Raw genomic sequence first — 26,407 nt, 5'->3', positions numbered from 1 at the left:
CCATGACACTCACTTGAGATGTTGCATGTTAAGTCTATAGATTCGATCGCATAGCTGTGGTCATACAGTTACCTGATTATTTTTGAAAGATTAATGAAATGTTCGTATCTGTATGTAACTGACCTTGGTTAAAATTATGTTTTGCTTTTTATTTGGTCAGACTTCTTGAATTCTGCAGCTGGAAACAATATCTTTATATCGGTGGCATAAATTGGTTATAACTAGAGAAGAATGGGTTCTTTGTTAGAGCTTACAACTTAAATTTTCTGTAACTAAAATACCAAAGTTAGGAATCAGTGACCAGTTTCTGGTAGTGAGTACAGTGTGTTGAAATGAACATTTATAGCACTTAGTAATGTGCAGTTTTGATTAATAAAAATATAAGACACTTAAGTCTTGATAATTTTTTCGTTTGTTTAAAACTAATTGAAGATTTTCTTTGAATTTGTGGGGTAACCTCCACAGAAATGAACATGAGTATTTTAATTGTCTTCAGTGACATTTTATTTAACTTATCAGAGAGTAGTGCTTGAAGACCCCATGCTTTTAAAAGCAAGGAAGAAGAGTTTAAATGTTAGGAAAATAATGTTATTTAATTATAACATTGGTTGCATTGGAAGAGCTGGGGTAATTATGAAATAACCAGTTTAAAGTTGCTCCCTTTAGCTTTATAGCAGTTCTTTTATTTTCTTTTTTAATAGAAAATGTGATTAGTGAGACCATGTAGCTTAAGAAATGAACACACCAATGTTCGTTCATGTTGGGGACATTGGAACTGTTGAGGAAGACTAGAAATAATATTTATGGTATCTTGAGCATATCTAGTGCTAAATACCATGTCAAGTGCTTCCTTGCATTGATAATTTTATCTGCCTTGTAAGTAGTGCTGTAAGAACGTGGACCAGGGTTTTCTATCTCACATTTTTACCTTGTAAGTTTTTCCAGACCATTTCAATCTACCACCATTTTCCTACTAACTTTAAGCATTTTCTCTTTTTAACCATGGTTGTTTATCTTCTATGCTGTTACTTATATTTATTCATTTTGCCTTCAGCTGGCAGTAGATCTGGGTCTCCTGGAAGAGTTTTGACAACAACCACACTTTCCACTATGAACACAGGAGTTCAGAGAGTGTTAGTGAATCCTGCAACTGCACAAAAACGAAGCAAAATCCCACGAAGTCAGGGATGCAGCAGAGAAGCTAGTCCTTCTAGATTGTCAGTAGGTAAGAATCGCTGACTAACTCTTGGTTTCTTTATAGCCCTTCTTACTTCAAGTGCTGGATATCTACAGTTTGCATTTAATTATAGGCAGTTGATAAAGCAAGAATACATATCAATAAAAATCTAAACCGTACCTGTTTTCTGAGGCTAGTCTTTGATGTACAAGACAGTTTTAAATTTAAGCTGAAACTGGTTTTTTTGCTGTCAGAATGCAGTAGTTGTTCTTTTCCTCACTTCCCTGTCTTCCTTACCTCTTTCACTTTTCTTCACTTCTTATCCCCACCCCCAAAATACCCACATGCATTGAATGGAGGTGTGATACCATTTTGAAAAGATTATTTTCTTCATTACTTTTGTGAGTCTTCTACGTATGTGTGCGTGCATGTGCTATACTTCTGTGATACAAAAATGAGTGTCATACTACTTAAACCTCATGGTATAATCTGATTGCACTTCATTACAAACAATATTATTGAAAAATATCAGTTGATTTTAATGGCATTGCTGTTCTTTGTTTTGTATTTTGATTTTTACCTTAGCTGTATTAACTTTGTTTTCCTTCTTCGGAAAGCTGTGTGTTTTTTCATTTGCATTACTGTTGATTCACTTGATCTTGAGCACAAATTCTGAATCGATACTCTGTTCATATTTTTTGTTGCTTATTTCCCCTCCATCCTTTTCAAGAGGTTTTTTAACCATTCTGTAAAGAGTTGGTAAAGCCCCATTTTTAGCTGTGTGAAGAAATAATTTCATTGAACTGGCTACACTTAGTGTAATCCAGCACAATCAAGAAAGTATGTGGAAACAGTTATGACTTACAATATGGCATAATTGTCAGTGTCTCTTCGTAGGAATACATCTTTGATCTTATTGCAAAACAGAATTGCATTAAAACTGCAACTTTTCTTATGTCTTCTCCCTTCTGTGCTGCTGTTTGTCTGTACCCTGAATCATACTAGCACGAGGCAGCCGCATTCCTCGGCCTAGTGTGAGTCAGGGCTGCAGTCGGGAGGCCAGCCGTGAAAGTAGCAGGGACACAAGCCCTGTCCGCTCTTTTCCACCCCTTGGTAAGTACTCAGAGCCCCTTGTTGTGCATGGCTGTCTTTGCCCTTTATTATTTGCACCTAACGAAACCATGCCTCCTTCATTTAGCTTGTAGCTGGCCACCATTATTTTCCCTTCCTTTGGCTCACTCACCACTTACTTGGATGGAGAATTGACCAATGTGTGAATGGGTTGCACACTTGAAAAATAAATTCTTTGCTAGTGTTAGTCTTATCTTGAATGCCAAGTCTGGAAAGGTGTGTGATACACAGTGTCTAGATGCTTTTTTTGAAAGGGCAATTCCACTTTTGGAAAGTTTTTTGCAATTATGTGTTTCTCCTTTTATTATAGTACTCATTGCTTGGGTGCAGTTAGATAATCCATTTCTCGCTGACCAGCTAGAGCAAAGAATAGTATGTGGCTGTCATCCTCTCCTCTGCCTTTCCTCGCATCAACAGCCAGGGTCTGCTGTTGTTCAAAATTGCTCCCTAGACAATGAATCATTTTGGTGTATAAAACGAAAATACGCTTCCTTTTATGTCTCCTTAGCTATATTGTCATCACTGTGTTATGTGAAAAATAATAAAAATTGTAAATTTTTGCTATTAAAGTAAGTAAATATGATGGTGAAGGTAAGGGACCAATCTCCCGAAGCAGAAGTGTATTCAGAGGCTGCTTTTCCTTTTCTGAAAATGGCGAGTAGCAAAGTCCTTATACAAGTAGATGAACAAAGTACAGTTCTGAAGTTTACTTTTAATCTGTGTAGAACAAGTGGTAAGTAATTGAAGTAGCAGCTGTTGTTACATAGGGAAGAAGAGGAATTGAAAACTTTTAACATTCACACATGCATAGTCACATTCAGTCCTCATTTCTAGAGCTGCTATAAGCAAAAGTTTCGTTTCACTTAGTATTTCAGCTTATTGGCCTGACACTTAAAAGATTTTTCAATATTGTCAAGCTGTTGTCTGTTTCTGAAATGTCAATAAGGCATAGGAACATTAGCTTATAATTACTTTAACATGTTGTTGGCTAAGGATTAGGGAAGCTTCTCTTCTCCATGTATCCTTGTCAACGTTACTACAAAGTTGGTAGTAAATTTTGATAAAAGTCTTTTTAGATATTGGGGGTTTGGGGTGGGTGGGTGGGGTTTTTGGTTGTTTGGTAATACAAAACTGTCTCTAAGATTGTATCTGAAACTGATCTTTTTTGGCTTATCTCTGTCAGAGTTACTCTTCAGTACGTATTCCTCTTCTTTTGTTTGTTCAAGTGTAGCTTACAGTTAAGGACTTTGTAATATTAGCTGTTAAACATAGTCTGAAAATAGTAAATCTCTGGTTTCTATCTCAAATTGAGGCATCTGACTGTACTCCTAATTGGCATTGGAAGTCTGTTGTGGTCTGTTAAGGCAGTATGCTTCCTGTCAGCCTTGGTTTTATTGGGAAAGAACAGATTAACTGAATGAAAGCTGTTTCAATAACTATTGCTAATGTGCCCAGATGCTATGTAATTGGGAAATTAAATTAAAAGTAGACATTATGCAGGATCCATTAGTAGACTTGTATCTTTTATTAAAACACAGCTGGTAGACTGTGTTGTAGTACACACATATCTTCTTTTCTTTTAAAAACGAGGGTATTTTCCAGATCCTTTTGTGCTGCTTTTGCTACCTTACAGCTTGACTTCAATGACATGCGTGCGAGACCTGATTTAGGTTTTATATTTGGTCAAATCCTTGTTATCTTAAGAAATCTGTATTTAACTAATACAGTAAGATGGGTCATTGGGACAAATGCTACTAGAGGTTTTATTTTTGTTGATGAAGGTTAATTTTTGTATTCTGATATCAAAACAAGCACCTATACAAATACAGTAGGTTGAATTGTCTGATAGTACAGAGAATGCAAGGTAGCACATATAAGAATCCAGTGTTGTTAAAAAAAAAAAAAAAGGCAGCTGTACCTGGAATAAATGATGATTCCCACAATTCCTTCTGGTATGACTTCTTATTTGAATGATTTTGCATGTCATTCAGTGTTTTGTTGGACCAGTTTTGTTTTAGGGGGTGTTATTAACTTCTATCAAAAATAGTAAATGTAATGTTTTTCAAGGGTACAAGTGGAAGATGAAATAAGGCAAATTCAGCTCTGTGTTTGTAGCTAGAGACAGTTTTACATGAGGTTGGAGGGGGAAATGTAATTTGTATTGCATCTGATTCTCAGCACAGAAATTTTTGCTTACAAATGCTAAGCCCTTTGAGGCATAAAATGACCCAAATGCTACGTAATTGTTTCTCTATGCATTCGTATGAAGTGTTTATGTAATCTCACATCTCAATGTAAGAGTATAAACTGGGAGATAACAGCTGAGAAGCAAGTGATTTGTAATTTATATGGAAGTGCCTATTTTTCTGTTACATGTAGTTAATATTAAATATCAGACTAGTAGAATTCCCATATTTTAGCTAAGAAATTATGTGATTTTGAGGCCATTTAAAATCTTACTTTGATTCATCTTTTAAAAAGTGAAGCAACAATAGTAAATACTTTCACAATTTCTGCAATTTGAGGGGTACAAAGAATATTCTTGAAAATATGCTCTGGTATGAGGTGTGTTTGATCCAATATAGTACTTCTTTTCACTGTCTTAAAAACTCGTCCAGCACATTTCAAATGTATATGGGGGCAGGATTGTCTTGAATTACATGCCTGAAGTTTGAATTTTTAGTTGTACCTTTAATTTTCAGGGCTTGTTGATGGAAAGCAATAGAAAGATTTATCCCATTATTGCTTGTATTTAAAGCTCTGTCAGCCTTGATGCCTAGGTTTTGACATCTTCTGTCCTGTCTCATTTTCCATGCTGAGACATACTTTCTAAGGAACCAAGTATTCCACAAAGCATTAGTTGAAAAATAAAATTCCTTAGCTAAACAATTTCATGCAGATTTAGTTTGAAATGAAATACATTGCTGTACCTTATGTAAGGAGTAGAGAACTTTACGTGGAAAAAACACAATGTTGTTTCCAGGACCTTTACAAGACTTAGAATAATTTTTGGAGTTCACTCAGGTTAAAAGAGGTGTGCTTCCCCAAATGTGATTTGGTCTGTGTCAGGGTTATTTGATTCAAATTAGACTCTAAACTGTCTATGTTAATCAGAGGAAATGATGATTTATTTGATTCCTGGTTTCTATTTATACTACTTTATCCAAAGGGTGTACAGTATTTGCACTTACAGTTTATTAAATCATAAGGTTATATCTGGGGTTTATGTCACTGTGGGGGGACCTTTGAATTCAAGTTAAAATTGTCAAAACCAATTTCTTTTGTGTGGCTGTAAAATTCTAACTTATGTGAACTGAAGAAAGAAGGTGAATTGTTTAAAAACACATTAAACTTAAAATTACTTGGTTTAAGAAAGAAAATACTAGCAATGGTGAGTCAACTTCTTTAGAATCACCAAAAGACCAGTTTTATACAAGTGCCAGAAGGGGGAGGGTACTCCAGCCTTATTCAAAAGCCCTTGAGGATCTTTGGTTCCTACTTTCCATAACTTTAAAGAATCTTAATGAACTACAGTGACTAACATAAATGTTTCAATTTCACATTTTATTTATTTAAAGAAAACAATACAAATGTCAAATATTAATTGCATTCAATTATTTTAAAGTTTTAATTAAAATTGAATAATTTTCACTTTCACCTGCATAGTTGTGAGTTTTAACTGAGGTTGACTTATCTGCACATAGGCAAGAACTCAAGTTTATACAAATTGTCAGATGCTAACACAGTAAGTTTGTGCAGTAGTCAGTCTTAGCAGAAAATGTGTGGTATGTGAGCTCTGGCTCTGACTTGAGCGCATAGAATTGGGTTAACTCTACAATGGAAGAGCAGTATCAGTGGAACTTGTAAGATGTTTCTGAGGATTCTGTGTGCGTGTGCGCATGTGTGTCTATGCATTTTTTTTCTTTGAACTTTAAACATACTTGCTTTTAATCTGCTCTTAATCTTTTAAATTAAAAAAAATTATGCATGTAATGTCCAGTGTACATAAACCTATATATATTTTTATATAATCATATTCTGTATAATCAAAGAACTTTTCTGAAGCTTTTTGCTTCTGTGTAATACTCAGTTTCTTGTGCTAAAGCTTAATCTTTTCAATAAATATTTTCTTGTTTATCTAAGCAATTATTGCAGCACTTTGATTCCATGGTAATAGGTAGGGTTTATATGATCCTGTTATTCCAGCTTCCAGACATCACTCCAGATCCACTGGTGCCCTCTACGCTCCTGATGCTTATGGGGCTACAGGTGAAGGATGAGTACACTTTGCTGTCATCTGTGCAGTCATCCTGGATTTTTCCCCCACCCACCCACTTGGTTATTCTCATAGTTCAGTTTTTAAAAGCATTATTTATATTAATTTGAGTTTTGTGGTTTTAATAATCCAGATAGATGTGTTTATGTTGCTAGATTTCGTCTCCACCCCCACCCTCCAATGTTAATCCTTTTCTTCTTTAACAACAACCATTTTATTTTTACTTGCAGAAGAACTTTTTTAGTTTTCCATTTTTCAGTATTTGTAGAACATTCTTTATGCATGTAGTTTTCTAATTAGCACTCTCAATAGCCTTCCCATTGTATTTGCTTTTTTTAAAATGAAAACAAAAACCCAAAATGAAGAAGACATTAATTAAAAAAAAAAAAAAAAAGAAAGGTTCTTTCAGTTAAAACCATTATTTTGTTGTTTGGGTTTTTTTCCCCTGTGATATTGGAATAGTATGTTTGTATATGACTGACTTTTTTTTTTAACTTCATTTCTTACTTTTCACTGCACCACTAAAGACTTCAGAATGAAAATAACCAATATTTTAGCCACTACATAATTTATTAGAAATATTAAGCAAATGCTTTTCTTCTGCTTGGGTTTTTTTAAGTGAATGTGGTATTAATGTCCCGTATTGCTATTCTGACTGATTTCTTTATATTCATTTTTGTTGTCGTAACAGGTACCGGCTTTGGAATTAGTCAGTCGAGTAGATTGTCGTCATCAGTTAGTGCTATGCGAGTTCTGAACACAGGTTCTGACGTGGAAGAGGCAGTAGCAGATGCTTTGGTAAGAATCTCGCACTTACCTTGTCTAAGATACAGACTCTTAAAATGTTTGCTACCTGTACATTAAAGTATGCAAAAGAACTTGTCATTCATTATTTTATTGGCTTCTAGGTGGGAAAAAAAGAGTAACTGAATTGTTAGAGTTGCAAAGTATTGGAATTTGTATTCCCTACAGAAGTCTTAACTTTTGAGAAATGTACGTTTTTCCATGGCAGACAGGAAATAGTCTCGGACTGTTCTGTTGGAGCGGTCCAAGGAGACACTTGAGCAGGTAGCACTAACCAGCAGTTTCCCACAACAGCCAAACTTCTGGATAGGTTGAAGGCTTGTCAGAGCTGGGAATGATGACAGCTTAAGCACTGTGATTACCATAAGCTTGGGTTCCATTTAAAGTTGTTCTGTCTGATAACATGTGAGATTGATGCTGAAGAGATAAACTGGTGACTTCGCAGGCAACATTTCATAAGTTCAGTTTTTGTTTTCTTTTGTTTTCAAAATTCAAAATTAATTTAAAACTGGTTATACCATTCACTTTCTTAACCTTTACTGTTCTTTAAAAGGGTGGGTTTGGCTCTTCCACCTCTCTGCCCCAGTTAGCCAAACCGAATGCATCATGTATTTTGCTATTCTGACTGTTACATCAGCAAGCTGAAATCTTCAATTAATTTAAAATACTGATGCTATGAATCAGATACATTTTTATCAGGTATTGTATACTATTTGCATATCACTAAATATTTGTTAAGTACCTGTTACCTAGTTATCAGAATACTTTAAGGAATTTGTTATTAGTCTGTTTTAACAAAAATATTATTTAGAACATTAATAAAAAACTACAAATTAGACTCTAAAAAATTTAATTATAGCCAGATAGGATTGGATAGAGAGAAACAAAATTTCAGGGGAAAAAATCTGGAGAACTCTGTCATGTTCATAGTATGGCAATTTATTGATTTCTTGGTTAATACTCTCTTGGCACATTAGTTTGAAATTTGTGTGCCTTCACTGGCATAGAGATCAGGATATCTGTGCAGTCTTGCCTAAGAGGTCACAGTGAGATTGAGTGGTTTTCCCCTTTTTTATACTGTAAACTTGCAAAAAGTTTTCAGCATTGATGGGGAATGCTAGTTAGTAAACTGGAAGTCAGTCTGGATTTTGGAATAGGGAACAACAGAAAAACAGTCCATGGAACATGAAAAATTTCTGGCTATAATTTGAAAACCTGTGCTATAGTTTTATCCACACTGGTGCTACATGAAGAGTATCTTTAGTACTTTAGTAGCTTCATAGCTTCTTCAAATTCAGCTGGGCAAAGTATATAGTAAGAATATAAATTGAGGAGAAACTCATGTTTCCAATGACTGCTCTTGAGGCTTATATGTATAAAGTTTGTTCATAGAAACTGGTTTGTATTACCTGGATCCAAAATAGCATGATGCTTCTAGAAATGTTAGAGGAAAATTAGTTTGTGTATTTTAGCTAGAGTCTGTCATTACAAAGAAGGATGAAGAACAGCAACGTTTTACCTGGTTGCCTGCCATGCTTCTAAGTGTACAGGTTGCCCTGTACAAATGGCTTTTTTTTTTTTTAACAAGGGTTATTAACACTCTTCTTGTTTATTGTAGACTGAAGCCCCCCCTCAGAACACTGTTTTTAAAAGGTAGAATGTAGAGTCCTGACAGATGTAATATAAAAACCAAAAATATTCTGGATCGTATTACTATTTTTCTGGTATGAAAAATAGTTGGCCAGTTATAATACTGCTCAAGCCAAAGGGGTATCAGTCTTCTGGCTAAGATCTGGTTTGAATATAAGACACACAAAATGCAGCGATATGGTGATCTTTACATATTTTCATACCTTTTACTTCACAGTCCTTGGGCATTTCAGATTCTATTTCTCTAATATTTTTTTTATTATTTTTTTTTTACTTATGGAGACCCTTTTCAAAAATATTCATTTCTTTGTGATTTTCCCTTCCTTTATTCTCTTACACATGTATGTATGCTTGTTCTGGTGACAGTAAGCTTGCTTGTTACATGATGTGCTGACTAGTTTTTATTGTGATATCCTTTTAAGTTATTCTGCAGTCAAAAATGAGAAGCCTGTGCAAATGGTAGTCATAACTGAGGGGAAAACAATCACTTATACTACTGCTTCTTTAAGTATGTAATGGAACCAAATTTTTAACTACTAGCTTCAACACCAAAATTTGAATGGCAGAGTTATTTTGCAGAGGGGTGTGTTTTTCCTTTTAGGATAAATAGCTTTTTTAAAATTTTTTTTTTCTGCCTTTGGCATGTTGTGTTTTGTCTTGTTGGCTTGTTTTTGTTTTTAGGGGATTTGGGATTTTGCATTATGTGATTAATTTTTTTGTAGGACATTGCTGTAGTAATTGTTGCAATGACAAAATTTAGTTACTGAAATGAAGTTAAACAAAGACAGATGGAGAAGTTGATGGAAAAATAAAGTTTAAATGAAGGTTTCATACTTAGTAATTGACTGCATGTGTTAAGTAGTCATGCTCAAATATCACTGCATAAGACAGAAAGATTTTGACAGAGGTGTCTTTGTGACCAACCAGCAGGTGATATGTAATATTTCCCTGGAAATGGAAGCTTAGCAAACTACTTCTTGGCAATGCATGATATGCGAATCAGATATAGAGAGCTAAGAACAAAATTTACAATAAGACTGCGTTTTCCAGTGGCAGGTAGTTTAATAGTCACAATGCTGCTATGCCTTACCTTCCTGTTCTCAATTTCTGTTTCTTTTCAATAATTTACTGCTAACAGCTCTTAGGAGACATACGGACTAAGGTATAGAAACTATTTTCCTTCTTCAACAGTTTAATATTTTGCTATTAACATGTATGATAGGAAGTAAGTTAAAATGACAGAATATGTGGGTTTAGACATGATTCTTATATTCTGTAACCTATATAAAGCTATTAAGTGAAATAACTAACTTTCAATACAGTTTTTATGTCACCCTATCATGCAATTTTATGGATTTTTACAAGTAAACCTTAAATGTGATGTTTCATCAAACGTATGTCTTCTCTGCATTTGCTTTGCTTTTGTATTTGGAATACCACGCAAGCCATACTTCTTTAAAATATTTTAATTAACTTGGTTTGACCTGCTGAAGAGTTGGAGCTGATTGTCACTGCAGGGAGTAGGGGTCACACCGATTATTTGAATCAGTCTTTCTACTGATTATGGTTATGTATACTATCTCTTTGAAAATCAGTACTAATGTGGGGTGTTTCTGTATAATAGAAGAAGCCTGTGCGAAGAAGATACGAGTCCTATGGGATGTACTCGGATGATGATGCCAACAGTGATGCATCAAGTGCCTGTTCAGAAAGGTCCTATAGCTCTAGGAATGGCAGCATACCAACGTATATGAGACAGACAGAAGATGTGGCTGAAGTCCTAAATCGCTGTGCCAGCTCCAACTGGTCAGAGAGAAAAGAAGGCCTTTTAGGCCTGCAAAACTTACTGAAGAACCAGAGAACTCTAAGGTAAGAAGACACATTAATAGAAAAACATTTTATTTCAGAGTTGAAGGGAGGCAAGAGAAGTAGGAAAGGAGGCTAATGTTCTAAAGAACACAGCTGGGGAGAGGGAAAGCAGGGTGTGTGTCTGAGTAAGGTGGGGGAAGGAATGAGGAAGCTATTGTCACTTCAGGCCACTAGTGTATAGGGTCTGTTTAAAAACCTCAGTTTAAGAAATGGAATTTAAAATCAAGAGAATTCTTGCAATACAAAAGATTCCTAGAGTGCTTGCATCTAGTATTGATGGAAGGCCTTTATTTTTATTTACTTATTATTTATTCATCATTATTATTATTACTATTATTTATTGGGTATTTATTCAGAAGAAATGGTTTACTACTAGCTACTGCGAATACCTTTTTCATTACCTGCTCTTTTAAAATAGCCAAGAATGGTATTACATATGAATTAGTTGAAAGCCATTTCTAGGTTGAAAGTCTCATTTTAGACCAAATCTATAACATTTTTATCCATGTCTTAAACAAAATGCTTTTCTTTACTTTGTTTACTAGATTATTTGATTCAGTATTTACAGTTGATTTCACTGATTGCTGTGCATTAGTGTTCTGGTAGTACTAGCTGGGGAGTTGACTAATACATTGTTGTCACTTTGACAGTCGTGTTGAGTTGAAAAGGTTGTGTGAAATCTTCACAAGAATGTTTGCTGATCCTCACAGTAAGGTATGTTCAGGTTTTTCTTACTTTCAGTAAAAGTTTGAAAATATACATTAGTAGAAAGCCAGTTGAGGTAAAATGTCAGTGATATTTGCACATGTTAAAATGGACAAACTGTATTATATAAGCAGTTAATGGTATCAGATTTCAATCCATTTAATTTGCAGTTTTGAACAAGACAATTTTCCACCTTTTTTGCAGGATAATTGAAATAAAGGTTAGTTTCAGCTAAAATGCATTGAAGTAGTTCAACAGTTTGTGCTCAAAATTTGTAAGTATTTTTAAGAAGTCGTGTTGTTTACAGAGGCCACTTCAACATGAGTAATGGTTTTCTCTGTTAGAAACAAAAGGCTCTGGTGCAGTAAATTAAATCATAAAGAAAGTGGTCTACATCAAACATGATGAGTCTGAACTATACCAAATGTGTACTTATTTATTTTCCAATGTATTTTGTATTATCATAGCTTATGATGCCTTCCTCGAATTTCATAGATAGGGCTGGCAGTTGAGACTGTTGAATAAATAATTTTTACATCATTGTTAATATTCAATAAGTAAGGTGGAGAATATACTTTGGTATAAAAGAAAATGCAATGTTTTATTCACTTTTACCTAGGTAAAGACCCAGTATAGATGATATAACAAGGAGAGTAATCCTTCTGTTTTATAAGACCATTAAAATATTTTAACTAAGTCACTTCGCTTGATAGTATTTTTACAATTTTTGTGGGAGGTGGGTTGCTAGTACAGCTTATATATGCAGAAATCTCACATAGCAAAAGGACTGCAGGTAAGTAAGGAGCTGAACAAAGTTATAATGGTATCATGTAAAAAACATGTAACTTCATATTTTTTTTTAATTATAGGCTTGTTCAGAAGAAACCTTTATCTTTTATGTTGAGTATAATGTGTCCCACTTTGTGTCCATATTTCAGAATTGATAAAATGATAACCCGGATAAATTTAGACCAAAGTAGTTATTTCAGAAGTATTGGCATTTCCCAGCAGAATTCTGAAAAATTACTTTGATTATGCGATACTTTTTACATATTTTTTTAAGTCTTCCTCATTGCTGCAGTGGAAAATTTAAAATCAGAGTAATGAGAAGTTTTGACAGGTTAACTTAGTGTTCATCTGTCCTCCTTATTTTTCCTGCTGGAAAAAGTGACTTAGCTGCTATCTGTGACACCTTGTATTTTGGAAGAAACTTGCATTGCACACAGCAACATGGTATTAAAGTTGCTCACATACTGCAGAAATCCAAAAGAAAAGGCCAAAGCCAAGCAGTTAAAGAGAAACTGAAGAAAACAGTCCATAAAAAGAACAGTTAAGACAGAGGAAAGGAAAGAGAATTAAATGTTGAAATATTACTGGGTTTTAAATTAAGTAATGACAAAATTGTGAATAGCAGCTTGGTTTAGTTTTGCTTGTTCTTGTGTTAATTAATATTGCAGCTATGCATATATCAGAACTACCCTGGAGATTTTTTTTTTTGTAGTGGGGGAGCCAGGGAAGGATAATGAAAATGTTCCAAGATTTAGTTGTATGTGTTAGAAGAGCATTCTATCTTTTCATTAAGCCTTTAGGAATGTTACATGGAATTATCCTAGTTGATTGTTTTGTTTGGTTTACTCAGCATTCTGACAAAATAATGTTTCTTTGATTTTGAAAATTTGGCATGTGTTATAGCGTATGTGGTACACCCATTCCAGCCACTGAAACCTTGCCTGCTTTTTGGTGTTGCAAAGCTATTAATAGTTATCAATCTATTATCAGGAGGATCCTTTAAGTATTAAGAGTTCATGAGCTGTGAAATTTTTGTCACACACTTATGGCTAGACAATTTTCACCTTAGACTCTTTTCAAGTGTCTGTAGGAATTATTGTCATCTCTTTGGTTTGGGTTTTTTTTAAAGGTTTACTTTACCATGATAGCTGGATGTAGGGAATTGCTTAGAAAAAGAGAGTAATATTATTTGGAGGAGAAAATGTGAGAATGATTTGAAGTACATGCCAAGTGCTTACTTTTAAAATACATTGCGTATCCCAATAAAATTACTGAATTTATCATAAAAGTTTTGAAATACCTTTTTTGTTTTGTTTCGTTTTATATTCCATACAGGAACTTTGTATTGATGGCCACTAATTTGTGTGTTTTTATCTTTTTCCCTTTTTTGTTTGTTTTTTTTTGTTTGTTTTTGTTTGTTTTTGTTTTTGTTTCGTTTTGCATGCTGTCCCCTGTGTTGGAACTCTCTTTAGAGAGTAAGTTGGTTCAATATTTGTTGGAAGCCTAACCTTACTTGCATGAATGTGCAATTAACCCTTTTTCTCTATTTTTCTTCCCCAAAGAGTTCATGCAGTGTCAAGCCTTTTGCAATCATAAAATGCTATATACAATTACGTAAACTGTGTGGTAAAGTTTCGAGATGTGCTTTATCTACTAATTAACTGACATTGTTTGGTTATGCATTCCTGCTTTATATTGTGGTGGTTGGCACATCTGAAATAATTCACTTTAAAGGTAGATCACTGACAGTTATTTTCATATGTGTTTATTTTTTCTGCTGTCAAATTATTAAAAACTTCAACTTTAGATGCTTGATTTCAGAATTTTAGTTTACATCATAAAAATGGAAACTGCAAAAATCACAGTACCTACATACATTGTTCAACATATAAGTGGTTGAGTACCATTTTCCATTCCAAATTCATCCTTTACCTTAAACGCTCTTACAGTCGTCTTAAATTCTTCATGGTTTGGCCTAAGACAAAATGGTATGATTCATATTTTTTTAAATGCAATAAAATGTCTCAATTTAATGGAGCTTTCTCCAGACATTCACTGTGGTAAACCTAAAATCAAACAAAGCTTAAAAGCAAAATTGAGTCCTCAGTTATGTGTATTTTTAACAGCTAAAACATTGGCACAGGATCTCAGAGCACTTTTGCCGTAGTGATTCATAATTCACTTCATAATGATTTCAATTTAAACCACTTTACATGTTTAAAGTGTCATAAGAAGTCCATGTTACTTCATCAAGTAAGAGGTTGTAACCAGTTTGTTCAGCTTGCACGTTTTAATGAACAAGATGTGTGTGTCAGTGTCTGGAAACTCAAAGGAACAGGTACAGTTTTTAAATTCTGCTGAGCTGTATAGTTTAATCTGAAGGGTTTTAAATACAATTGTAAGACCCTCAGTGTAATCCTTATAGCACCAGAATTTTTTTTGTTGTTTGCCTAAGTCCAATATATTTTTCCCGAATTTTAGGGCTGTGAAATCCAAAGACTGTCATATTCCAATACAGAAAGTACTTTTTGGTTTCATTTTGTCTAGGTCTTATAATTGTGGATGCACAAGCAGTGGGCACAAAGTGGTATATTGTTTCAGTTTAGCCAAGTACAGAAGACATTTCCAATCCCAAGCATAAAAATTTCTTCCCACTACTGGGAGGATAATTTTTAAACATCAGACTTGAATACAAATTTAGACAGAGAGCAGAGGAGTTAGCAATTTTATCTTTTTTTAATTTATTTTTACATTTTTCAATGTAGTTTGCCCCAAAAGGGAAGTTAATTAAATTAACTCATCCCGATGGGCTTTATGTTGAGCGGGATTTGTACTGTTTTGTTTCTAACACAGCTTTTCAGTATTTAAGATGTCTATGAAAAGATTCTCCTTGGTCTTTATTAGATCTTGAAGGAATCATAGAATAGCAGGTTGGAAGGGACCTGAAGGATGATTTTGCCTTTCTTGACAAAAAAACCTGAATTTATATTTCATTTCTAATGTAAATTTTGAGGCACTTCTTTTAAAGATACCTGTATGGATTTTTTTTTTTCACTTTATGGTGTGAATTTGCCTACCCTGGCTTCATTATCAACATGAAAAGAGATCTAATTTCTTAAGTGATGTGGGCATGCAGCAGCCTTGATCAGTGCTGTGGAAGAAAGCCCACTTCCGTGGACTGGTTTCTGCAGCCATGTGAGGTATGATCACAGTTTAGGATCATCCACTCTCACAGACAGCAGCAGAAGTTGGCCTTATGACAAGCCAGGTGAGCCTCAGGAGGATGTAGGGTTCCAGCCCTTCTGCTGCAGCAGCTATTTCCAACCTTGTACCCACGTCATACATACTCAGGAGGCAATCTCTCTCCAACCCTCTTTGCATCATAGCAATACTTCTGCTTCGGTACCCACTGATCTGCTGGTGCTGGAGTGCATATCAGTTGTGAAGGTAGTCTTTTCAGCCCAAACACCCATTTTTCTTCTCAGAGAAATGGGAAACCCATGGGCCACACCGGTATAGAGCATATACATCCCGATTTCACTGTAAGTCTTGAAAAAACATAAAATTAGTGAGATACTAAAAAGGCCGTTTAAACTAAGTTACCTATTTGTCATGCCCTGCTTTACCCCTTCCCTCCAAAAAGCTCTTCTGCCTGGTCTGAGTGCTGAGGTTACTATAAATACAATATGTCTTTTCCCTTCCCCCCCCCTTCCCCCCCCCTCCATACTCTAGTGAATAATTTTGTGTTTGGATACCTGCAATAGCAGGAGAATCTTGTTCTGTTCAACAAGTATTTTATGTAAAGGAATTGGCCAGCTTTCATGATTTTGCAGTATTTAGTAATGCACATATTTAAAATTAATATCTTGCTAAAGAATTGTAGCAGCTTTTTTGGTTTTAGAGAGCAAGTGGTTTTGTAGTCTGAGGAATATGTCAAATCAACTTGATGATAAAGCTTGAAAGGATAAAAAACTGTTTTACTGAAAAAATTGAGGTTGCGCCAGCCATCACAGTAAGCATTTCTTTTCTTGATGAAACTGCATGGAATACCTAATTGTCAAACTTCTGCAGAAGTCAGCTAACATTTCCAATGTACTCTTCTATCAAAATCCGATGAGAGGGCAAGAAAGTTTTTTTTTTCTCTTTTTTTTTTTCTTTTCCTGCTTGGCTGCAAAACACTGCCTTTCTCTGCCTCTGATTCCCTTACTGCTTTCTTCTTTGTTTGTAAGTTCAGCATATGTCAGTGTCGTTTCCTCTTTTGCCCCATCCCACCCTCTTTCCATCTTCTTCTGCCTTGTAGGTGTTCAGTATGTTTTTGGAGACACTGGTGGACTTCATCCAGGTCCATAAAGAAGACCTGCAGGACTGGCTGTTTGTACTGCTGACACAGCTGTTGAAAAAGATGGGTGCTGATTTGCTTGGGTCTGTACAAGCAAAAGTTCAGAAGGCACTTGATGTCACAAGGTAATGAGTTAATAAAAAAAGTAATTTTTAAAAAAAAAAACAACACTAAAAAACCAATACAAACCTTTGTGCTACTTCCAAGTTTTGGGGGGGGGTTTAGTGTGCTATGAGATACTTGGAAAAATATAGATCTAATAACAGAAAATGAAACTTCAGTAAACCTCGCTGCTTAAGCATTTTGCTTTCCTAAATGACTCTTAGTTGAAAGGGTTTGAGTCCTTAATGCTGAACAATTAATATGATACTACTTACCTGATTCCAAAATGTGTATCTGAGCCATATATGTTTGTTGTCTTGCCTTGTGTTCAGTGATGGAGTGCTTGTGTTTGAACTTCTTTATTTTGATATAAAAATATTGTTGCAATATTAATCTCTCTGCCAGCAGGCTTTTAAGGAGCTATGGCGCAATAATGGATTTGATTTCTGTCTTCCACTCTCCCCAAACTTCACGAATAGCCTGATCCAAAATGATCTTACATGATTTTGCGGGCCACCAGAGCTGCCTATCCCTCGCCAGTATTATTTCTAGATGAAGGCTAGATTTTTAAAGAGAGTTGGAGGGACTCTGGGATCTACTTCTCATCCTCTGTTCTCTGAAGTACAGGACAGTCTAAGCAGTCTAGGCCTCAGCTGAACCTATTCATGTGGCAGATCAGTGAAATCAGGGGAGAGGTATGGTGTATGTTGCAGGGAGAGAAGGGAGTATGATCTGCTACATATCTTTTTTTTGCTGCTGCAGCAGAGCCCTTGAAGGTCATACCCTGAGTGTGCGATGTGGGAGAGCGGAGGCAGCCCAAGGTAGAACAGGATGGTTCAGGGAAGTGTGCAGGAGGAGTCTGGTGTATACCATTAGCAGTACCACTGCCTATTAATTTGAGGATTGCATAGATTCAGACTCAGAATACAACTGTATCATCATTATATCATTCATTATTACTTGCATTATCTATTCTAGCTATAATTGCTTCAAAGCAGGAATTTCTTAATTTTTGTCCTTTACATGCTAGTTGAATGTTTCTGGAAGTCAGATACAATATCAACAAAATGGGTAGACATTTTTTTTCTTTTAAAAGTACTAAAGTTTTTCTCTACTGAAAAGAATGAGGGCTTATTTAGTGCCTCTCAACAGGTACTAAAAGAAAATTTCATGTAACTTAACATGATTTGATTTGTTTGTTTTACAGGGAATCTTTTCCAAATGACCTCCAATTCAGTATTTTAATGAGATTTACTGTTGATCAAACCCAAACACCTAGCCTGAAGGTAAGAGTTTTCAGGCTTGCATTGCAAACATAAATCTTCATTGATAGACATTTGCTTGTCTTAATATTTGAATTTGGATTTGTTATTTTTGTTTTGTTTAAAAAAAAAAAACAACCAAAAAAAGGTTTTCAATTAGTGGATTTTGTTTTTGTAAACTTTCAGACAGTCAAGCCAGCACTACAGGACCAGCTTCGCTCTTTTTGGAGCTCAAAGGTTTTTGTCTGAATTATTGTCTTTATTCTTAACCCTATGTCAAACTCTTACAGTGTTTCCAATAATTTTTATTTGAATGCATTCGTATGCTGCTACTAACCTTTGTGAGAAACTTTAAGCATGCAGATGTTCAATTTTAAACGTTTCACTAGTATGAAAATGTTTGCTGCGAGAGAGATCTAATAAAACCACAGTACAGTAAAAATGAGCAACAAAAATGTGGCCGCCTAACATCAAGCTGGTTATGCAAACTCACTCTATCAAGTCTTTTCTAATTTTATGTTTGTGATTTCCCAGTTGTGTTTTCCTAGTTCATATATATTTTTTTCCTGTGTTCAGCCTGATAGGTCTTGAATGAATTTAAATTATTTTAATATTACTATGAACTTGAGTTACTGTATTAAAAATCAGCTCCCTTTGTGGTACACTTACTTTTCTGAAAGCAGTGTGTAGCTTTATATTTACACACATTTTTACATAAGAATCTATAGCACATAGAGCTGCCAGTATAACTGTAAAGTAAAAATGTAATCTGTAGTACATTTACAGTTCCAAAGAGAGTTGATTTTTAGGAAAAATGCATCAAATCCTAAGAAGATTTACAAGTGAAGTGAATGGGGAAATAACAAGCATATGATAACTGGCATTTTCTGCTCTATCCTGCACGAAATACTTTTACATAGTTTGATACTGCACAAGAATACGACTTTTCCAAAGTTATGTTGAACCTAAAGTCACATGAATATGCCTTTTTTGTCTACAATACAGTAAAATTTACTTTTTTAAGCTTTTGAGGACAGTTGATACGTTGACCACTGTTGCTTCGTAGAGCTGTGTTAAAAAGGGACTGCTGTCATTTATTGAAGACAGCAAATGAGGTAGTAAAAATCAGTTTGTTGTTTAAATAAATCCTTGGAACAAATTGAGCTTGGTTTTGTTTTACTTGGTTTTCCTCCCCAGGAAGGTGAATTTGATGGTTGAGATGTTCTTTATTCCATACAGTAGTATAACTGGTAAACGCATATCGATCACGTTTCAAAGTTGAGAGTGTAGATTTGGAACGAGACATGGACGCCTAATAGGCTGAGTTGGGGCTAAGTTCAAGAATATTCACTATGCAACCTAGAAAGAATTAAGAAATCTGAAGCACTTAATGGGAGGACATGCTGAAAATAATTTCCAGTATTTGAGAGAGACTTCTGAAATCAAGATGTTGGTAAAAACTACCTCCACAGAACAACACCTGTTAGTTTGAAATAAAATCAAGAGTATTTAAAAGGAATTTTTGGGACAGTGAAGTATGTAACTGTTTAAGAGAAGGTAAGCTTTTTTCAGAAGAAAGTGGTATCTACACCTTACTTCCATCTCTGTGAGGTAACTACAACTTCTGGATCCAGACAGTAAAGTTAGTGAATGTAAATTGCAAAAGTATCCATTTAATATCCATGTTCTTGAGTGTTTTGTCTAAATCCCATCCTCAGTGCACCCAGATGTCTATCAGATCACTTGATAATCCTAGGGCACTACTCCATTTCTTGAAGTCTTCAGCTTTTGTTCTTATTCTGATAAATTACTATTTTGTTGCAGAGTGTGCCTTTGGGCTAGACATACTGAGAAACAGCATTCACTGTGACAGGAAAAATCAGAGAAAGGATTTTCAGCATCCTTAAAGATGGTCAGATATAAGAAGGGGTGGTAGATCAGAAATTTGCTCCGTGGAAGGATTCCCTTCTGCAAATGACTTTTCCCTCTGGTTTTCATGTGGTGGTAGTAAATAATCATGATTCTTTAGAGTAAACTATCATTGTTGTTCTTACACTTACAAACATGGCTAAGTCTTGGACGATAAAAGTCAAGCTTTTAGAGTGGCCACGGAGGTGGATTTGGATAGCTAGCCAGTAAGAGGACCAAACATAGAGAAGATATGATTCTGCTGACCTAATCCATGGAGGATGCAGCACAGTGTACTGCACTGTATCTATCTTACTTTGTTTTGCTATAATTTTACATATAGGTGTGATGAACTGCTGAAGCAGTTTAGAGGTGCCAGATGCATGTATCTGTTTTGGTCAAATGTGTGGATGGGCATAGGAGTCAAATCTTCTAGATGGCGTATATTCTATTAAGCTTATTTTCACAGATGCAGAACATAAGCTTTCCAAAGGATGAGTGTTGTCCTGAAATACACTTCATATCATCACTTTCCTTTTTCTCAGGTTGAATATCAAATACCTCAAACGCAGTGAGGAATTGATTTAAGCATTGTGGCCAAAGTTCATTACAAGTTTCTGAACCCTTCTTTCCTTTGAAAATACTGATTTGTTGACAAAGGTTTTTGCCACAGTTCATCAGAAGAATTTTTTTCTTTTTCCAAAGTCGGTATTAAAATTTCTGGATTTACAAAAACCTAACCAACCAATGACACAGATTCACAGAGATGAAAGAGCCCTTCAAAATTCATCTTTAGTTTACCTTTTAGTCATCTGGTTAAATAATGGCAGAGGCAGTCACTCCTCTAAGTATTCGGTAACTGAGGGACAGACACCTGGGATGTGGCAATCTGAAAGTCACTTTGTGTGATTGCTTTTATTTAGTCTGAGTAAGGCAGAGTAGAGTCTTTTGCATCCCAGGAAAGCACTATAAGAGATAGACTTTTTTCTGGTTTAAGCAAAGCATCTTCTCTACATTCCTCTCTTCTTTTGTCTTTTTTCCTGTTATGTGAAGTGTTTCTTTTATCTTGCCCTGATGCAGCAAATGAAACGGTGTAAATCTCAAATTTTTCACAGGACAGGAAAATATTTGCCTTCTGGCACTGACTTATCCTTATGGTATTTCCTGAATCTCTGGAGGTAGTTGCATGTACTTTTGTGCCAGAATTTGTAATTTTATTATCTGTGAAAGATGTTTATGAAGCACTTCAGTTCCATTTATGTCTAATCTTTTTTTGTGAGTAATAGTGCTAATTGTGGCTCGATCTGTATTTCAACTCACTACAGTAGTGCTATTCTTAAACAAAATGTCTGTGTTATATGCTGTACAGGACAAATGTCTCCGTGTTTATAGTCCAGCAAAAGTACAATAAATTCAACTTAGAAGAGTACGAAGAAAGTCAAGACAGCATTAAACAACTTCAGAGACAATGGTTTCAGATTAACGGCAAATATTCATTGTAAGAATTCCTGGAGCTGCTTTCATTGCAGTAAAAAATTGTTATCAACGCTCTCGGAGAGATTAAATGGATTGTTGAAGAGGACTATGTTAGAGCATTTATTTCTGAATCGCAACTCTCTATACACTTACAGGAAATCATGACAAAAATACATCATAAGTAGATTCACTGCTATTACAGAGTTTATTCAGGGTGCGAGGTTTTTTTATCTGTAATAATACTGTCTCGTATTTGAGCACAGAAAGGTACCCCTTCCAGAATGTCTTCTCTCAAAAGCAATTAGTGAAAAACAGTCTCTTTCAAAATAGTTGTGAAACTTAGCTTTGAATATCTGTCTCGCTGTGAAAAGCTTTACTAGTGTGAATTCTCTCCATTCGTATTCTGTTCAGTGGTCTTCTGTCTCCTGAGAACCTCCATCTTTCCAGAAGTCTGTGCAATTTACTCTGTTGGAATAGTTTAAACTCTAAATAATACTGTGCCCTCAGATACAGTGCTCCAGATTTTTTTCACTGGGAGAAATTCCTCAATGTTCTAAGTGTTACAGTTCTTACCAATAATTTTTTTTAAGATGTGATATTGTATGTATTTAAATTGTGAACAGTGAAACGTAGTGCTGTCATAATGTTTTCACTTGGTAATCTAGAAATTTAACTAATACTTCATGTTTGGAAAAACATGTAGCCTAAGGTTTTTTGCTGCGGAGATGTTTGTGGGTTTTTTTCCCTTTGGAAAATGTCTAGCAAGTAGCGGGTTTTTTGACTGCATTTGTTGGTAATGATCTGCATAGAATGAAAGCCTCCAGCTGTTGTTTGTTGTATGTATAACTTTGGAGAAGTCGATCTTTAACAGCTGCTGTGAAAATGAAGTATTTGTTATTAATCTACATGTATCAATTATCACTAATGTGTGTGTCACTTAGTGTACCTTGAGTTTTTAATAGCTTGCAAATTTTCATGACCAAGGGAAGTTTCTAAATAGTTTTGCTCAGAACAGTTGTACTACAAGCCATGAACAATTGAAAATATACCCAGAGCTCTTTTTCGTTCTGGTTATGATGAACATAGGTGTCTCCTTCCTGGGAGGTATTTCTGGTTCGTTACAATTATTAGTGGAAATAAAAGCAGCTAAGTCAAAGAGGTGGCCTAAATTAATGTTCACTGCTTTTGTTGATGGGTTGCATGACAAATCTCTGGGGCAGCAGGAGCTGAGAACATAAATATTTAAGGGAGATAAAAGCATAATAGCCCTTTGCCCAAAGCTGTGCAGTGGTGCAATTTGGGAGAAACTAGAGAGAGGCTGCAGTCTGGGGTGTATAAAACAGAGATTCTGCATAAGGACTAGAGGGAGTTGGTGGAGCAGGAGAACGATACTCAGATAAATGAGGGAGTGAAGCAGCTTTTCTGTCCTGGTAAATCCATGTCTCTGTTTCTGAAATAACTTCAAAGGAAAAGTGCACGTGACCCCTTCTAACTCTTTTGTAGAACTTCTATTCCATACCTTTTTAGTATTTAATGGGAAGATTCATGTGGCTTATCCCCGAAGATAGTGACTGCTCAACTCCGGTGTTTTATAAAAGAATGCTGTTAACTACATAGGAGGAACTAATAGGAACTGATTATTGGTTCATCAAATGATGTTCATTTTTCATTTTAGTACTTGAAAAAAGTTCTTAATAACTCTGAGTAATTCTTTAAAATTGTGATTATTCTTAAATATTTTGAGTACTTCGTTTTTTTGTTAAATACAAGCTTCTGCATATGCAATGATTTGTGTATCTTTTAGTTGCTACCAGTGAAATTTAAGATTTTTATTAATACTTGAATTTCTGAGGAATAACTCCCTTCTTGAAATGTTATATCCATTTGTAAATTTATTTATTCTGTAGAGTTTTATATTAATGCTGAGAAGATGTTTAATTAGAAAAAAAAATCATCTTTATTTAGGGAATGAACATTCTACTCTGTGAGCACACTTGTTCTTGCAGCATACCATTTTCATTGTCCACCTGACTCTATTTCTCTTTGCAGGTCAAAGTTGCAATCCTTAAATACATAGAGACTCTCGCACAACAGATGGATCCAGGAGATTTTGTAAATTCAAGTGAAACTAGGTTAGCAGTGTCTCGAATTATCACCTGGACCACAGAACCTAAAAGCTCAGATGTTAGGAAGGTATGTTTGTTAACGTGTGCTTAGAATTGCAATACATTTGAAGTATCTTGGCAAATTAGAGAAGCTCATATTTCTTGCCTAAACAAAAAAAATTATTTCTCTTTTAAAAACAAACTTACTCTTTCATAGAGAAAAGGTACTTTTATATCCTTCTCGGCAAACACACCTAATTTTTCTGTATAAAGTATCAGAAGTGACGAAGTAAAACTCTGCCAAAAATTGTATGTGTAAGAATATTTAAGTAAAAATTTAAAATTAGCACATGTTGAAACTCTCCGTTAGGGTTGTGTTTTCATGTGTGTTGATACATTGAGATTATCTTTCATAATACAAGGAATAACTTTGTTTCAAGCACTATCTGGTATTAAAATCTCTTCAGTGGGCATTTTCTATACAGTTTTAATATTACTTCAGAGACCACACTCTGTGATACTAATAGCACATTTGTAACAGGAATGGTAAGTTTGGTAGCAGACTTGGTTCAATCTCTGGATTTTCTCAAATCCTTTGTGTTTAACAAAAGATAGGTAAATAACTGTTGACCCTTTGACAAAAGAAAGTTTGTGCTTTAATAAGGTAGTATCAAAGGTTTGTTCTTGCAATGGTCCAGTTCCAGTGCAAAACTCCCTTTTCCACATAACTGTTGTGAAGTGAAAATTAATATTTGTGAGTTATGTAGATGTACCAGGGATACGGAATAACCATGAGAAATGTACTAGTGCACTCTTTGGAAACAGTTTCTAAATAGTCCTTCCAGTTACAGAAAGCAAAAATCGTTGAATTTTGTTTGCAGTTTGGTGGAATAGTTTTGTTGTTCTGATTGTCACCAGCCATTCTGTCGTAGCTGCCATTATCAGCATGCTAACACTTTGTGAATGCTAAACAAACCTATTTACTTCATGGCTTGTAAGTGCAAGCATCTTTGACACAGAGAACTAACTCTTCTGTTTCTTTTTCTCTGTTTATTTCTGCAGTTTGAAGAGTTGTAACCATTCAGATTTCCTTTGCTATTTTCAATTAAGGCAACTTAATTAAGTTGGCAAATTCATTGTTTCTGGAAACAGTACCAAAACTTCCTTTCTTTAGGAGGGATGTTTTGGGGGAGCTGTCTCACAAAGTGTGTAATGTGAAGAGAACAAAAGTAAAAATAACTTACGAACATTGCAGATATCAAGAAGTTGTGGAATACGTAATAAAAAAATATAGGACAGTTTATATTGGAGATAATGTTTCTGCCTTTCACTTCTATAACTTCATGAGTGTGAGAAAGCAGTAATAGATTATATCCTATGGACTTTTCTTGCCTAGTACCATGTTCTAGTGACATACATAAGACCATAAAACAGGAGAGGAATTGAAGCAGCACTATCTTCTAAATCAGTAAAGTTTTAGTACTAAGACACGTGGCAAGCTGTCATATCTGATGGTTCATATGTCTAATAAGCATTTTTATGTCAATAAGTAACTGAATCACGGAAAAAATTGCCAGTGAGTTTAATCATCTGGAACACCTTAATTACTTGAAGTTTTCTCATTTTATTTTTTCTTTCCATAACACAGCTGTTAGAGGCAACTACTGCCAAAAGCCTTTAATAACTCTTGAAAATAAAATTTCACCAATAAGTAGTCAAAAGAGTTATTCTGATGGTACAAAATGTTTCGTTCTCTTAACAGGCTTCACAGCCTACTATCACAGGCTTTTTCATTTTATTTATTTTAATAAGCTTATAGCATTTAGTATGATTCTTTAAATTAAAAGTTTTTGCCAAGTGTATTTCTGTGTAATTGATGGGTTTGGGTTTTGGTTTTTTTGTTGTTGTTGGTTTTGGTTTTGGTGGGGTTTTTTTTTTTTTTTTTAGTAAAAACATTTCTGGTACTAAGTATTATGAAAAATCCTTTTTTATTGTATTAATCTGAAGTTGGGCACTCAGTGCAGTTCAGTGGCATGGTAGTACTTTCTGGAGGTCCTTTCTGGAAGGTGAAATTCTGTGTTTCAGAACTTGGATTTCTTCTAAGATTAGAGTTCTTCTGGAAGGAATTAGAATCTTATTAGAGTTCCTCTAAGAACAAAACTAAACAAATATTTCTAATCCTTATTGCAGACTTTTAAAGATGTTTTCTGTATGACTGGACTTAAATCTCAAGAGAGAAAGCTTATGCTGAGGAGAAGAAAAACCTCCAAATACTCTAAAATGCCTCTTTTTTTCTTTTTTTTTTTTTCTTTTTTTGTCAAGGAAGAGAGAGAGAAAATAGATAATTGTATAGCTGAAAACCTTCTCTGAATCAGTATCAATTTTGATACTTCAGGCTGAGCTTCATTTTGGGCAAACTTGATGATACCGGTTTATTTCCTGATATGACCCTGGACTGTCTATTCTGTTATTCTATTGGCAGCTTAAATAGACACAGTGTTATGGAGTGGAGACATGGATAACAGGACAGAAAAATGAAAGTGGTAATTCCCAAGCCTTTGCTCAGTTGCTGGATTTGTTTTGGTTTTGCTTTGTATCAATTTCTGTTAAAAGACTGACCATAAGAAATAACAAGGAAAAGAGAAACATTAAAGACAGATTGTAGAGGGCATTCAGGGTGTTCCCTTGAAAGGAAGGCATTCAGAGCGAGAAGGGAATAAAAGTTAAAGAAAACAGCCAGTCACGAGTGTGCAAAGATAATTTGTGGCAATCTAACATGCTAGTATTTTTGTCATTAAACTTAATACTGAGATG

The 26,407-nt window shown here is 34.9% G+C and overlaps 1 protein-coding gene across 9 annotated transcripts in view; it reads left to right on the top strand.

Annotated features, from left to right (window-relative positions):
* CLASP2 (cytoplasmic linker associated protein 2) overlaps positions 1-26,407 on the top strand; it is a 151,135-nt gene that overhangs the window by 108,648 nt on the left and 16,080 nt on the right. For 3 of the 9 annotated variants that reach the window (XM_010582288.1, XM_010582284.1, XM_010582277.1), the window contains 11 exons: positions 1,055-1,225; positions 2,183-2,290; positions 6,515-6,577; positions 7,276-7,382; positions 10,663-10,907; positions 11,558-11,621; positions 13,578-13,580; positions 16,702-16,865; positions 18,050-18,128; positions 18,291-18,341; positions 23,538-23,681. In XM_010582288.1, the coding sequence (XP_010580590.1) occupies positions 1,055-1,225; positions 2,183-2,290; positions 6,515-6,577; positions 7,276-7,382; positions 10,663-10,907; positions 11,558-11,621; positions 13,578-13,580; positions 16,702-16,865; positions 18,050-18,128; positions 18,291-18,341; positions 23,538-23,681 (1,199 nt within the window). The remainder of the gene's footprint in view (positions 1-1,054; positions 1,226-2,182; positions 2,291-6,514; positions 6,578-7,275; positions 7,383-10,662; positions 10,908-11,557; positions 11,622-13,577; positions 13,581-16,701; positions 16,866-18,049; positions 18,129-18,290; positions 18,342-23,537; positions 23,682-26,407) is intronic. The other 6 variants (XM_010582312.1, XM_010582304.1, XM_010582335.1 and 3 more) reach the window with 3 other exon arrangements.

Source organism: Haliaeetus leucocephalus, unplaced genomic scaffold (genome assembly GCF_000737465.1).
Source record: "Haliaeetus leucocephalus isolate CR32 unplaced genomic scaffold, Haliaeetus_leucocephalus-4.0 Scaffold83, whole genome shotgun sequence".
In the NCBI taxonomy this organism is placed as follows: Eukaryota; Metazoa; Chordata; class Aves; order Accipitriformes; family Accipitridae; genus Haliaeetus; species Haliaeetus leucocephalus.
Note: the sequence above shows the minus strand (reverse complement) of the source record. Positions and strands in the feature narration are given on the sequence as shown.